The following is a 13155-nucleotide window of genomic DNA, read 5'->3' as shown; positions in this document are numbered from 1 at the left end:
TCCCCCTCCATGCTGCCCCCAGGGACACACGCACAGTGCATTGAGGAAGGCAGGGGTGTTTATTCCTTGCTGCCTCCCCCGTGGGAAGCCTGGACCCAGGGGTCCACCGGCCCAGCACCCGTGGACGCTCAGGCCCCGCCAGCATCCGCCAGCAAGTGTTTGCGGTCACTCTGCGGCAGCCTGTAGTAGACTCGGGTGCTGTCCACAGCCCTGGTTGCCAGCAGCGCCGCCCGCACCGACGCATAGTCGCCCCTCTCAGGGCTGTGCTCCACCGTGACGGTGGCCCGGGGGGAGGCCGCCAGCAGCCTGGCCACCACCCCAGCCGCGTTCTGGCCCAGCAGCCCGGCCTGCAGCTGGAAGGACACAGGCTGCCAGAGACCCCGGCACAGCTCCAGCATATCTGTGAGCAGCTGTTCCCTGTAGCCACTGCCCAGCGCCGCCTCAGGCCAGCCTGGTGCCACCGTCACGTGGGGGAACACCTCAGCCACAGCTGTCAGCAGCTCCCGGCCAGCCACGTGGCCAGGGACCACAAAACTGCCATGGGAGACGGTGGCCCCGATCCACACAGGCCGAGTCAGGTGTCCGCGGGCGGAGAGGTGGGCCAGCGTGGTCAGGGCCGGCCGGAGGGCTGAGGGCTCTGCTATGTGCAGATAGACACCCCAGCGTCCGGGCCGCCCGGCGAACTGCAGCAGACAAGACTCCAGCGTCAGGGCGGGACCTCCCGGGGCACGTACAATGGGCACGGCGTCCTTGGCTGCAGGCCCCTGGAGGCCAACGTTTAGCAGGATCATGCCTTCTCTGTCTGAAAGAGGCAATGGAGGCAATAGCGTCAGGAGTTTGGGTGATGGTGGGGTGTCAGAGGCCCCTGTTAAAGGGGTGTTAATGGGGGGCAGCCAAGGAGAAGCTGGTGCCCCATCGGCTGAGATCTGCCGATGGTCTGGGCTCTAGGTGGAAAGGCTGCTTTATGAACGTGCCCGGGGCTCATCAGAAGGACATGACCAGCTGTAGCTCAGCTCTTGGCCTTTGACTAGGGCTCAGTCCTGGGGCCTGGGCCTGCCCCTCCTACGGGAGATACAGCTCAGGACTCAAGGGCACTGAAGGTTAGGGGGCCGTGCTCTTGGTACCACTGCACCCCGCCACCCTGGCAGCCGGCACGTTGCCACAGTAACAGAGGCCCTTGGTTCCTGCCCCAAGCAGAGCCCCCCTTCCCCCGCCCCAGTTTAGCTGGGAGCACAGGTGCTGAAGGCAGACCTTACCTGGGAGGCTGACTGTTGCTGTCCTGTTGCCCTGGAAGGCAGGAACCAGCCACTCCACGCTCAGACCGTCCCCCTCAGGGGGCTGGAGAAGAGGGATCAGGCTGCCTCCCGTGTAGTAAATTTGCTTCCGTGTGGCATTTGCTGTGGGGCCCCAAATTGTCAAGATGAAGAGGCCACCATTCACAAAGTGCCTTCTCTGCACCCCGTATCTACACAGATCCTCCCTCAGCCTCACAGCACCCCTCCAGGCAGAAGTACTCCCATTGGAGATTACAGGAAGGGACTTGCCCAAGGTCCCAAAGCCCATGAGTGGAGTTGCTGGGGTTAGAGCCTAATGGAGCCAAGTCTGCCGTCCCCAAAGCTGCAACTCCCCTTCCCCGCACCGACATGGCTCCCCATGGTAGGAATGTTGAGTCTCATGGGTTCCCTTTGAGATGGCTGAACGGCAGGCTTTCCAAGGTCCAGGGTCAAGGCAATGAGGGGTTTGGACAAGTGAACAGGTAGCATCCAGGTCATTGATTAGCACGCATATTGGTCAGGGGGGGGCAGTCTCTGAGGAACTACGCCGTAAGGAAAACGCACATGGGGTTTGCTGGGTTCCAATCTAAGCTGTGCTATGTACAAGCGAATGACTTGGTGTAGATTACTTAACTGGTCTGAACCTCAGTTTTCCTGTCTATAAAATGGAATCACTGCTTCCTGGTTATTTGAGGCTTACATAACACACCATACCCAGGTCTGGTATCCCTTAGGTGCTTAAAAGGATTCTTTGACCCGATTCCACCCAGAATTTTCTCTTCCAATGCCTCACCCCTCAAGCTCTGCTGTCCACCACTGTCCACCAAATGCTGCCCTGTGCAGAATCCAGGCCCACCACCCTCCCCGGCTGCCCCACACCCCTCCCTACCGGCCAGCTGCTTGAACTGCGACAGGACAGGCTCAAAGAGGTCATAGTAGACTTGGTAGGAGGCGCTGTTGTCTCGGACATAGAGGAGATCGTCCACCGACACGGGGTCCAAGAAACCCTGCCACAGCGTCAGGCTGTACCTGGGGCCCAGAGAGCCAGCTCAGCACCTGCCTGGGCCCAGCAAGGTCCTCAGCTGCACTCCTGTGCTCAGAACTGGACCCTAACTGGTTGGGGATAGAGTATCTGGCCTCCAGCTTCCCACCAGCCCCTTCTACCAGAGGACTGTCCCCTTCCCAGGGGCAGAAGCCGCCACGGGGGCTTCAGGAAGAATAAAGAGGCTGAGCAGGAGGGGCTGGCCTGCCCTGTCTCCTCACTACGAGGGTCTGTTTCTGGTCCTGTCTTAGGAATGGGAAAAGGACAGAATGGGATGGGTACAGGCAGAGGGGGAGATGTTAGGTGTGGAGGGGGAAGGGGACAGCTCTAGAACTCCTGTGGGAAGTGGCTGTGGGACTGGGCAGCTGGGAGCAGACTGCGGAAATGCAGATGGGAGTCCCTCAATCCCTAGAGGACAATCCTGGGTACAGTTGGCTCCCACGGGAGGGAAACTTGCCACTAGGTCAAGTTATCCACCAATAGACTGGCTCCCTCAGGTGGTGAGCAGCCCGTCACCAGAGGTATACAAGCAGAGAGCAGGGATGCTGTAGAGGATGTGAGCGCCAGTGGATATGGGACAGATATGGTTAAGCGTCTGGGATCTCCCCCGGGGGCATCGGTGCCCGGGGGAGGGGGTTTGGTGATCAGGGCTATGGCAGGGGCCTGGGAGTTTTCACCTCTTCGATTGGCCCAGCAGCCAGCTGAAGTGGGGCCAGGCATCCCGTACCATGACAGCTCGCACGGGGAAGGTGACCCTCTGTGGCAGTGCTCCCACCAGCTCCTGCATCCTCTCCACCATGGCTCGGCTGTATGTCACGTTCAGGACGAAGAAGGGCATGTAGAAAGTGGTCCAGCCCGGAGACAGGGTGGCCTCAGGATACTTCTCCTGAACCAAGGCCAGGAACCTGCAGAGAATCAGAGACACTGGTCTTTGAGAGCCTTGCTGGCCCCTTTCTCATCTCCGGGGTTCCCATCACTGGGCTAGGAAGTGGCAAGTCCTGTTGAATGTGGAGTGTAAGGACAGAAGCAGAGTCCTGAAGAACAGAAGTGACCTGCTAGGGTCCTACAATGAGGCACGGACTTTGGAGTCAAGGCTTCCCAGTTCAGGTCCTGACTCTGTAACCTTGGGTAGCTCATTCAACCTCTTTGATTCTCGAAGACGGCATCCCTTCTGGTAAGGCAGGGCCTCTTCAGCACCCCCATTTGGATGGGGGGACAAGCAAGGGCCCCAGATGTGGGGATCAAGACTCTGCCACTTGTCTCTGAAACTTCAGATTTTAAATTCCATGTAAATTTTACCCTGATAGAAATTTTAGCAGAGGAATAATGTTACCCTCTCCTTCTCCCCGAACCACGGAGTAAAATCAACACTCCAAGAAGATAAGCCCTATTTATCTCGGGCCACTGACTACGTTTTTCCAACTGCCGCTTTCCAAATGCACCACCGCTTGAGAACCACAGAAAATACTGGAGGGATGGATTGTTGGCTGGCTGGCCAGACAGACGGAGGGATGGACGGAGAGACGGATGACTGGAATCAGAAAGGCCTGGCTTTGGATCTTTACTGTATTTTTAGACCTAGGCCAGTCAAACAGTTTAACTTCGATGACATAGTTCCTGTATTAATAAAATGAAAATAATAGTACCTACCTCATTCTCTTGGTACTAAAGTACTTTCTGAACAGTGCCCGGGCGCGTAATAAACACTCGACAACGCAGTCTCGGTTACTGTCGCCTTTCTCTTCTGCAACGTGGGGGACATGCTCCTAACCTGGGGCTGCCAGGCGACGGTCAGACCGGACACCCTTCTCCCGGGTGGCCCTTCCTTATATAAACTGTACAGCACCGTGCAGCTGGTGTCTGTGAGGGGTGTTGGTGGCAGTGCTGGGATTTCAGGGGGGCTGGGGAAGGACTTAGCACTTTCAGGCTTTTCTCTAGCAGGCCAAGCCCTGCCTTGGTCACTGGGAGACAGAAAGGACTGGGCCCTGTCTGCCCTCCAGGAGTCCACCGTGGAGTAGGGGCTATAAACCAGTCATCCGGCAGTGACAGCCCAGTGAAATCAGGACTGTTAGGAGGACGTGTGGATGAAGGCTCTCAGCAGGCTGGGATGTCAGGGTAGATTTGGGAGAAGGTAATGACTGGGCAAAGGTTCATCAGGGAATGGGGGAAAGGCATTCGAGGCAAAGGAAGGGCATGTGCAAAGGCTCAGAGGTCAGATTACAGTGTGGCTAGAGGTAAACTCAGCAAAGGTATCCTGAACACTGTTTGTGCCAGATGGTGGAGGACGAGGGCTGGACATAGCTGGAGCCGAGAGGTCAACACTCACTGTGTGGCGTTGACCTCCACTGAGATGGGGGCATTGGGGCCCCTCAGGATGTCGGCATTGATCCACACAGGCCTCCGGACTCTCCCATCCTTTGTCAGCCGCCGCAGGAGGTCCAGCGAGGGGCCCACAGCCTTGAGGCTCTTAAAGTCCAGTTTGATGCCTGTGGGGAGGGGCCCAAGGGCTTGGGGAAATGGTCCCTCATGCTCAGGGCAGAAGGAACCTGCAAACACAACTTCCTAGAGCAGAGAGAACAGTGTTTGGGGGGGGGGGGGGGGGGGTGGGCAGACAGGGACCAGACTCCAGCTGGGCGTGAAGAGGGCTTTCAAACAGACCAAGCTACCCACAGAGGAAGGACCTGCCCCTGCCCCTGCCCCTGCCCCTGCGGGCAGAAAGCAGAGGCCAGCCAAGGGCTCAGACTTGGGCTGGTGCAGGGGTTGTCAAGCACCAGAGAAAGAGAGACTGTGGTTCTTGGACGGGGCAAGGTTAGAGTGTCCTAAGCCAATTTAGCCTGTGTGGAGGTCACTCAGCCTGCAGGAAGGGGCATCTGAGTAGAGGAGGGACATGGAGGTGGAGGAAGGACCCCCGTGAACAAAGGCCTGTCCTGTTTAGGCAGCAAGGGGCTGGGGATGAATGGTGATGAGGGGAACCGCAGGGGGAAGAGGTTGCAAAGTTGGAGATGGCTGTTGAAAGCCAGGCCAGGAGATGACCATTTGTCCCAGGACAATGGGGAGCCATGCAGGGCTAAGGAGGGGAGTGACAAAACTGACGTTTAGAAAGCTCACTCAGATGTACACGGTGGTGGAGGGAGGACAGAGCAGCCGGGTCTGGGGGCAGGACATGGTGAATGACAGAGGGGAGGTGGGAGGGTGATGCCTAGATTCTGACCGAAATTGGTAAGGGACCCTGGAGGGAAGGGTGGAGTTGGGCTTTGAACAGGTTGTACCTAGTTCCGGAGGATTCACGAGGGAACAATCTGAACGTGCCTGTACTTTGCGGTGTACTCTGCCCTTTCCCATCCCCCACCGCACCTAGAATTCCCTGGGCCTGGGCATCTGGAACACGGGGCCGGTGGAGGGGGGGGGTGCAATGAGCCTGGGACTGGCCTGGCTTCCACAGAGGACCAGAGGGCTGGGGAGGGGCTGAGAGAGTCCTTACCCTTCTGGGAAGAAGACAGCACAGTCTCCAGCCACTGCTGCAGGGTGTTGTCGCTGTAGATGGCTGGGGGGTGTGCCATGATGGGGACCCCTGTCTCGTTGGGTGTCTTGAATCCTTCTACCGTGACGTCCGCCTCCAGGACCATGGCGTTGCCTGGGGTAGAGGCAGAACGAGGTCAGTTCCTTCGAAATTTTTTTTTTCTCATCATCAAAGTATTACACATTTATCCAAGAACATTTGGAAAATACAGTAAAGCAGGAAGATGAATACTCGTCCACATTTTCATCATTGTTCTCATTTTCATGTATTTTCTTGCATTTTTGTCTATGAATGATTTTTACATAGTTCAGACAACAGTGCATTTAGAATTTTTAATCCTTTTCTTTCGATATTATGACATTTTCACAATCTTCTATAGACCTCATTGTTAAAAAAAAGGCTATAAAAGGGGCGCCTGGGTGGCACAGCGGTTAAGCGGCTGCCTTCGGCTCAGGGTGTGATCCCGGCGTTCTGGGATCGAGCCCCACATCAGGCTCCTCCGCTGGGAGCCTGCTTCTTCCTCTCCCACTCCCCCTGCTTGTGTTCCCTCTCTCGCTGGCTGTCTCTATCTCTGTTGAATAAATAAATAAAATCTTTAAAAAAAAAAAAGGCTATAAAAGCTCTGGCTGAGGACGCTCCCCACGATTTCGTCAGCCGCCGCATATTCCTGAGACAGTTCGGTAGTTTCCAATTCTTTGCTACTAATACATGACCAACAGCTTATCCTGGTTTTTGAATTCTTTCTAGTCCCTACTTGTGGAATTGAGTTAGGGCCACTCGGGGTCATTTTTAAAGCCCACATTATCAAATTACCGTCTAGAAAAATTGTTCTGATTCATGTTCCCCCTGAAGTACATAAGCTTGCCCAACTCCCTGCACCCTTACAACGCTGAGCCTTGTTATTTTAATTTTTAAATTTCAATTTTTAAAATCCTGTCCTCCAGAGTTCGGTCTGGGAGGGAGCTAAGGCCTTCCCAATGGGAGCTGACTTGGAAGACCCTGCCACTGGGCATCTGGGGTGTGCGGTGGAGGCAGGGAGGCAGGCAGGCAGGGGTCACGTTCAGCTCTGCAACATCACGGAGCCTTGGCATCAGAAGGGGCCTTTCCTCCTTGTTTGCACTCATAGCCTCCTGACCTCTCACTTCTAGCCCTGCTCCCCCCAAGTCCGTTCTCTACACAGCAACCAGAGTGAGTATTCTAAACATGGACCACTCATGTCACTTTCTGTTAAAAAACAAAACGGGCCCCACCCATTGCCCTTAGACTCAAACCCCAAATCCTTAGCATAGCCTTTGTGTTCCTGCATGACCAGGCCCTGACCAAATTTCCAATCTCACCTTGAGTCCCCCTCTCCCTCAATCTCTAGGTTCCAGCCCCTTCAGCTTCTGCAACATTACTGTGCACACAAAATACCCAGGAACTGTTAAAATTCAAGCTCGCACCCGTGGGTCAGGGGCGGGGCCGAGGTTCTGCGGTCTCGCGGCTCCCCAGCCATGCCCAGGCTGCCGGGCCTTGGACCACACTTGAGTGAGGCTTGGATTTCGTTCTGTGCTCCCATCTCTGGGCGCTTACTCCTGCTTGTTGCCTTGGCAACACTTTTCCCTCCGCAGCTTTACTAGGCTACCTTCTGCTCCTGCGTTAGGGGTGGCTTAAAATATCACTTCCTCTGGGACGCCATGCCCGAACCCCTTGCCCGGTCTGACTCAGTCATCCACTTCGGGGCTACTCTTTTGAGTGCTTGGCGCCATGTAAATGCTCGCTGAGCGTAGGCACCATGATGCAGGGTCTGGGTCTGAACTGACCGTCACTTGAATTTCTGGGGCCTAGATGGTATCAGGCCTAAAAAAGGAGCTTCAAAAATGGTTGCTGAACGATGAACACCTGAAAGAATTAATGATAGAGAAGCCAAGCTCGAGAACCCCAGGTCCAGAAACAAGAGCGAGTCTGGCCCAAATCACAGAGAATTTGTGCAGGTTTCTCTAGAATCGAGGTGCCTGGATTTCCAGGAGGGGAAGGAAGATGAGTGCTGGGAATGCAGAGAGAGGGGTCTGAAAGGCTTAGGGCCCCAGAGAAGCCACGCCAGAACCGGGTTGGGGTGCAGGTAAGAGGGTAGCTCATGAGAATGGATTCACTGGGGTCTCATTCCCATCCGATGGGGGGGCCAGTTCATCAGGGTGCATCAGGGGCCCTGAGTCCCGGTGACCCCGACGCTGCTGCCTTGCTTGACTCACACTAGCCGTCTCCCTGGAGACACCGTGGGCCCCTTGGAGACAGGGTCACATCTCACTCATTTCTAAACCTTCCTCCTGAGATCGGCCTGGAGCAGGGACCCAGTGAACGCTCAGTGAATTGGACTGAAGACCAGCAGAAAGTACCTTTTGGACCTAAACTGCCTCCTGGCAATTGCCACCTAGGCCCAGGTTCTTCCTGGGAAAGTCTTCTCTTTTGTCATGGAAAGTTGTAACCTGCCTTCCAGATGCTAATCTGGAGGTTGATGGTTTGGGTGGGGTGTGAGGAAGGAACCAGTGAGGGAAGGACCCATTTCCTGTGGCCCCCCCGGCTGGGAGGAGGGCTGGTCCCCCAGGGAACGGACAGGGAGTTACTTAGCCCTTGCCCCCATCCCCCCAGCTTGGGGCAGGCCCTGAACCCACACTGCAAGCATGCGCACCGGGACGAACCGCGATGGTGTTACTCAGGCAGGTTACTTGTCTTCTCTGTGCCTTTTCTTTCTCATTCACAAGAATTAAGTAAGAAGATAGCCCTGGTTTGGCATTCACTGAGTGTTAATCATTATTTACATGGAGTAGCTCATTGAACGAGAGTGGCCGTATCCCCCCCTTTGCCTGGGAGAGTCTGTTGTATTTCTGTGGGCTCAGCATCATTTGGTTTGGGTGATAAATGATACGGGAATTCTACCAATCCGCATCTGGCAGAGGGAAAAACTGAACTGCGGACAGGTGAAGTCACCAAATCACTCTGCCAGTAAAGGGCCAAGGTAAGATTTGAACCCAGTTCTGTCTGGCTCTCCACGTGGACGTCCGTGCATGTCTAAGACGACTTCACCAGCCTGGCTCTGCCCCAGGGTCTCACTCAGGGTCTCCAGCCCAGCTGTGCATCAGCGTTCCTTCCAGAGGTCCACCGCAAGAACCTGGCAGAACCCTCAAGGAGGAAACTGGGCCTCTGGATCCCTGAGCTATGGTAAGGGGTACGTGTCCATGCTCCCTGCTGTTGGGCACTGCCTGGTCGGGGCCTTCTTCTTGGCCAAGGTCCTAATGTCGTGGGGCCGGGTCGCTTGTCTGCTACCCCAGGGCTGCCATAATCACTCTGAATAGGAGGCTCAGAGGCATTTTACATTTTGCTCGGCTTTTCACAGCTCATTTTTGATACCACTGGGCCTCAAAGTCCCATCTTCTGGCTTCCATAGGATTTGAAGGCAAGGACCTCCAAGCAGGGACAGCTGGCAATAGGCAGGTCAAGGAAGGGATAGCTGGGGCAGAGGTCAGGCCACGATGACTTTGGAATTAATTAGACATCTGGTTCAAACCATGCGTGAGGCTGTCTCATCCCCACTTCTGCTCTCCCCCCATCTCTCCCAGCCCCGCCCTGGCCTGTCCCAGTTCTGGCAGCCAGACTTACTGTTCAGGGCAGCTTCCATCTCCTTCCGGCCGTTAGCAGCGTGGTACCAGGTGACCAGCAGGCCATCCGGTTCGCTGATCTGGCCCAGGCTCTGAAGGTAGTCCAGCATGTCCGCGTCGGGGCGGCAGGCCGCATCCGGCTCACAGTCTGGAACGGACGCCAAGGGGGCGGTTAGCCTCAATTCTCACCTCTGCCCAAGTCTCCTGTCTGTTCATCCCACCGACCCTCCCTGGGCTTTCAAGGTGGGTCCAGCTCTCCATCTAGCCGAGGGACAAGGGGACCCCAGAACCATCAGCGCTACGAGAAAGAGAAATATGTGGGCTCCTGAGCACAAGGAACCCCGAACCAGCCTGGGCAGTCAGGAAGTTTACAGACAGAGGAGGGAACATTTAAGGGGGATTTGAGGATGGGTATAAATTTGACAGAAAAGGGGGACAGACAGAAGAGTATCAGCAAAGGCTGGGCTGAAGGAAAAAGTGTGGTCACCTGGAGGAAGAGCCGCTGGCCAGGTACAGATGGCAGCGGAAGACATGGAGAGGGCAGGCCTGGAAAGGGGCGTTGGGATCAGGCTGTAAAGGGCCATGAATGCCAGCAACAGGGTGGGCTGTGTGCTGAGGGCCCCAAGGGGGGCTGGTGTTTAACAAGGTCTCACGGGCTGCAGAGCGAGCACCGGCTGGCAGAGTAGGCTGCAGACGGAGACTGTGTGCAGGGGGGCTGCAGCAGGGGTCAAGGACACCGGAGGCCTGGGAGCTCGGGGGCAGGGAGGGCAGAGGGTGGGAAGGCAGAAGCCTCAAGACGCCAGGCCTGAGAGTACAGACATGGGGCAGAAGGGGGAGTGGAGGCTGCCCCCAGGTTTCGGTGGGAAGGCAGAGAGGCCCTTCACCCCGAGAGGGCACAGGGAGGAGTGGGTGTGGGGGAAAGAACGGAGCTGAGACTCAGACTCTGAGGAGTCTGAGATGCCCACAGGATCCCCCAAAAGGAAGGGAGTTCTGGGCTGAGGGCAACAAGCCTGGCGGAGGGGTAAGGGAAAGTTGTTGCTGGGGATAGAGTCTTAGTGGGGATGCGGGGCGGGAGAGGCGGCCGTCAGAGCGGTCGATGGGGAAGCCAAGCAGGTGGCACGACAGCGGGGCCCTACCTGGCTGGCGGCGCTGCTGTAGTACGAAGCCCAGGGACAATCCGATGGCGAGCACCAGAACCACGCAGGCACTGCCCAGAAGGGCCCACTTGGTTTGACTGTTCGAGCACCCCTTCTTGCAGGCCATGGTGCTCCTGTCTGGGAAATGCCCTCCAAGTCCCCACGGCCCAGAGTCCCCCAAGACTCCCTGTAGCTGGGATCTGGTGGGACGCAAGAGCCCCGTGGAGCGTGCAGCTCTGCTCTCCACCAAGGCCTGTCAGCTCCCGAGGCTCCTAAATGCCTCGTGCAGAGGTAGCTTCCAAGGCCCCTCCTCCCTCCCCACCCTCTTCCTGGTTCCACACCCTTCCAGGATCTTAACAAGTCAAGCAGAAAGTCCTATCACCTCCAAAATGACCTTTGAACACAACAAGAGGTCAGAAAATGTTGGACCAAGCGTCTGTCCACTGCCTGTCTGCTCCTGCCTGGGAGTTGGGAGACTACCCAGCACGGGGGCCTAGACCCAGCTTGACCTGACTTTCCTGAGACCTGCAGCATGAGTCTTCCCCTCCCTGGGCCCAGTTCTTCTCCTGTGCAAAAGGTGGCAGCCGGACTATCTTTCCTTGTGTTGCCTTGCCCCGGGACGTTACCAAGGTCAGGCAACGGTTGATGATAGGATATTAGATCTGCCGGAGGCTATGAAATTTCCTTCCATCCCAGATTGTGGCTGATAGATTATCTCCCTGAGACTGAAGCTGATAGGCTGGCCTGGGGTACACAGGCCACTCCTGGGGCAGCGGGTCCACCGTGCTGGGGGGTGAGTCACCGTGACCTCACGCCGAGGGTGTCCTGGGGGATCCAGGGTGGGAAGCAAGTTAGAGACTATCCCTACTTCAGGGACCCTGGAGTTTATTTTATTTTATTTTTGTAAGATTTTATTTATTTATTTGTCAGAGAAAGAGAGAGAGCACAAGCAGGGGGAGCAGCAGGCAGCTGGAGAAGCAGGCTCCCTGCTGAGCAAGGAGGTTATGACCTGAGCCGAAGGCAGACGCTTGACTGAGCCACCCAGGCACGGGACCCTGGGGTTTAAATGAGTCCAAGAATCACCTGTAATGGACATAGGGACTTTGGTTTATAGAGGTTCACAGAGAAATCTATCAGGGTCACTGGTGACTGATGCAAGAGCGAGTGTGTGTGAGTGTGTGTGTGTGTGTGTGTGTGTGTGTGTAAGAATATCTAGAATGATGAATGATGCCCAGGTGGTCAGATGGAGGGAATCTGGGGCATGCAGAGCAGCTCATGAGGGAGTTTGGTTCAGGTCTCGTGGAGCCGTGGGGGTTCTGGCTCATCCCTGAATGCTACGCAGGAGGACACTGGATAGAGAGGTCTGGGGCTTGGGACCAATGACAAGGGTGAGAACATCATCTCCTGCCCAAAGGCAAAGAGAGAAGGGTCTTTCCAAGCTACACACTGTGTGCTGCTCGTTATCCTTGGGAAGGATGCCAGTGAGCTCTGAGCTTTCCTGCCTCCCTTGGCTCCGAGGGTTCTGGAGGCTACGTCGTGGAGGAGGAGGGCTCTTATCCAGCTCTGGCTTTTGGCAGGTGGAACAGCTCTGAAATGGACACCAGGCTGCAAAAGACTCCACTGCCTGGGACACTGCTCATGAGACAGCGAATTGCTGCTGAGCCCCAGTCTGCATGTAGCCCCATGCCAGGTTCTGGGGAGCCCTGCCCCCCCCCCCATGACATACTGAGGAGAGAAGAAGCCAAGGGGTCAGGAGGCTTTAGCCTCTCAGATGCGGAGCCGCCTTTCTGGGGCTGGTGTTGAAGGAGGGGAGCTCAATCCTGGAAGGATGTCAGACCTGGCAAGTACCAATGGCAGGGCCCCCAAGGGGAGCATGATGGATCGGGGAGACACAAGGGGATTAGAAGCACAGAGGAGGAGCCCCAACCTCCTGGGGGGCCCAGGTGGTCTTCAGAAGAGGCATGGCCTGAGTTGACTTGGAGAACCATGGGGGCAGGGAGTAGGGAAGGATGTTCCAGACAAAGGGAGGGGTACTGTGGGAGCGAGCAAATGTGTGTGGGAGAGGGCTTGCTTGGGGACATGGGCAGTGCAGCGTGACTGGATCACCAGGTGGAGTAGGGGTGCTCAGGGAGATGGGTCTAGGTTGCCGAGAGGCCTGGGCCACCCTGATAAGAAGCTTGGCCCCAACCTGGGTGGGGTGGGAACCCTTCACCTACGGGATAAGCAGGAGACAGACTTGCTTAGCTTTGCATTTTGGAGAGTGATTCTGGAAGCTGGTGTTGAGAAATGGCAGGAGAAGCCCCGACTATCCCTAGCACCTGGGCCATCTGTTTGAGCACCGTCCCCCCAACCCCCAACCACATGCCTTTCCCTACCATACCACTCAGAAGGACAAAAGGCTCACCAAGGTTTGAACCCCAGGCTTTGTTACCTGGGTCCCTTTGATACGTTATAGAGAAAATGAGAGGGTGTCAGGAAGCAACAACATTTCAGATGAAGAGCAGCCATCTTTAGAGCTGGTATCGCGGGAGGCTCTGCCCACTGGGCC

At 56.3% G+C, this 13155-nt stretch overlaps 1 protein-coding gene across 1 annotated transcript; it reads right to left on the bottom strand.

Moving 5' to 3' along the window:
- Nucleotides 1-122: 122 nt before the first annotated feature.
- Nucleotides 123-6292, bottom strand: FAM151A (family with sequence similarity 151 member A). Its single transcript, XM_040627265.1, has 6 exons — nucleotides 5798-6292; nucleotides 4643-4802; nucleotides 2994-3221; nucleotides 2164-2303; nucleotides 1257-1397; nucleotides 123-802 (listed from the first exon to the last, which is right to left on the bottom strand). The coding sequence occupies exons 1-6, from the start codon at nucleotides 5940-5942 to the stop codon at nucleotides 129-131; spliced, it is 1488 nt and encodes a 495-aa protein (XP_040483199.1). The 5' UTR covers nucleotides 5943-6292; the 3' UTR covers nucleotides 123-128.
- Between the last annotated feature and the right edge of the window lie 6863 nt (nucleotides 6293-13155).

Source organism: Ursus maritimus, unplaced genomic scaffold (genome assembly GCF_017311325.1).
Source record: "Ursus maritimus isolate PB19 unplaced genomic scaffold, ASM1731132v1 scaffold_12, whole genome shotgun sequence".
NCBI lineage: Eukaryota > Metazoa > Chordata > Mammalia > Carnivora > Ursidae > Ursus > Ursus maritimus.
Note: the sequence above shows the minus strand (reverse complement) of the source record. Positions and strands in the feature narration are given on the sequence as shown.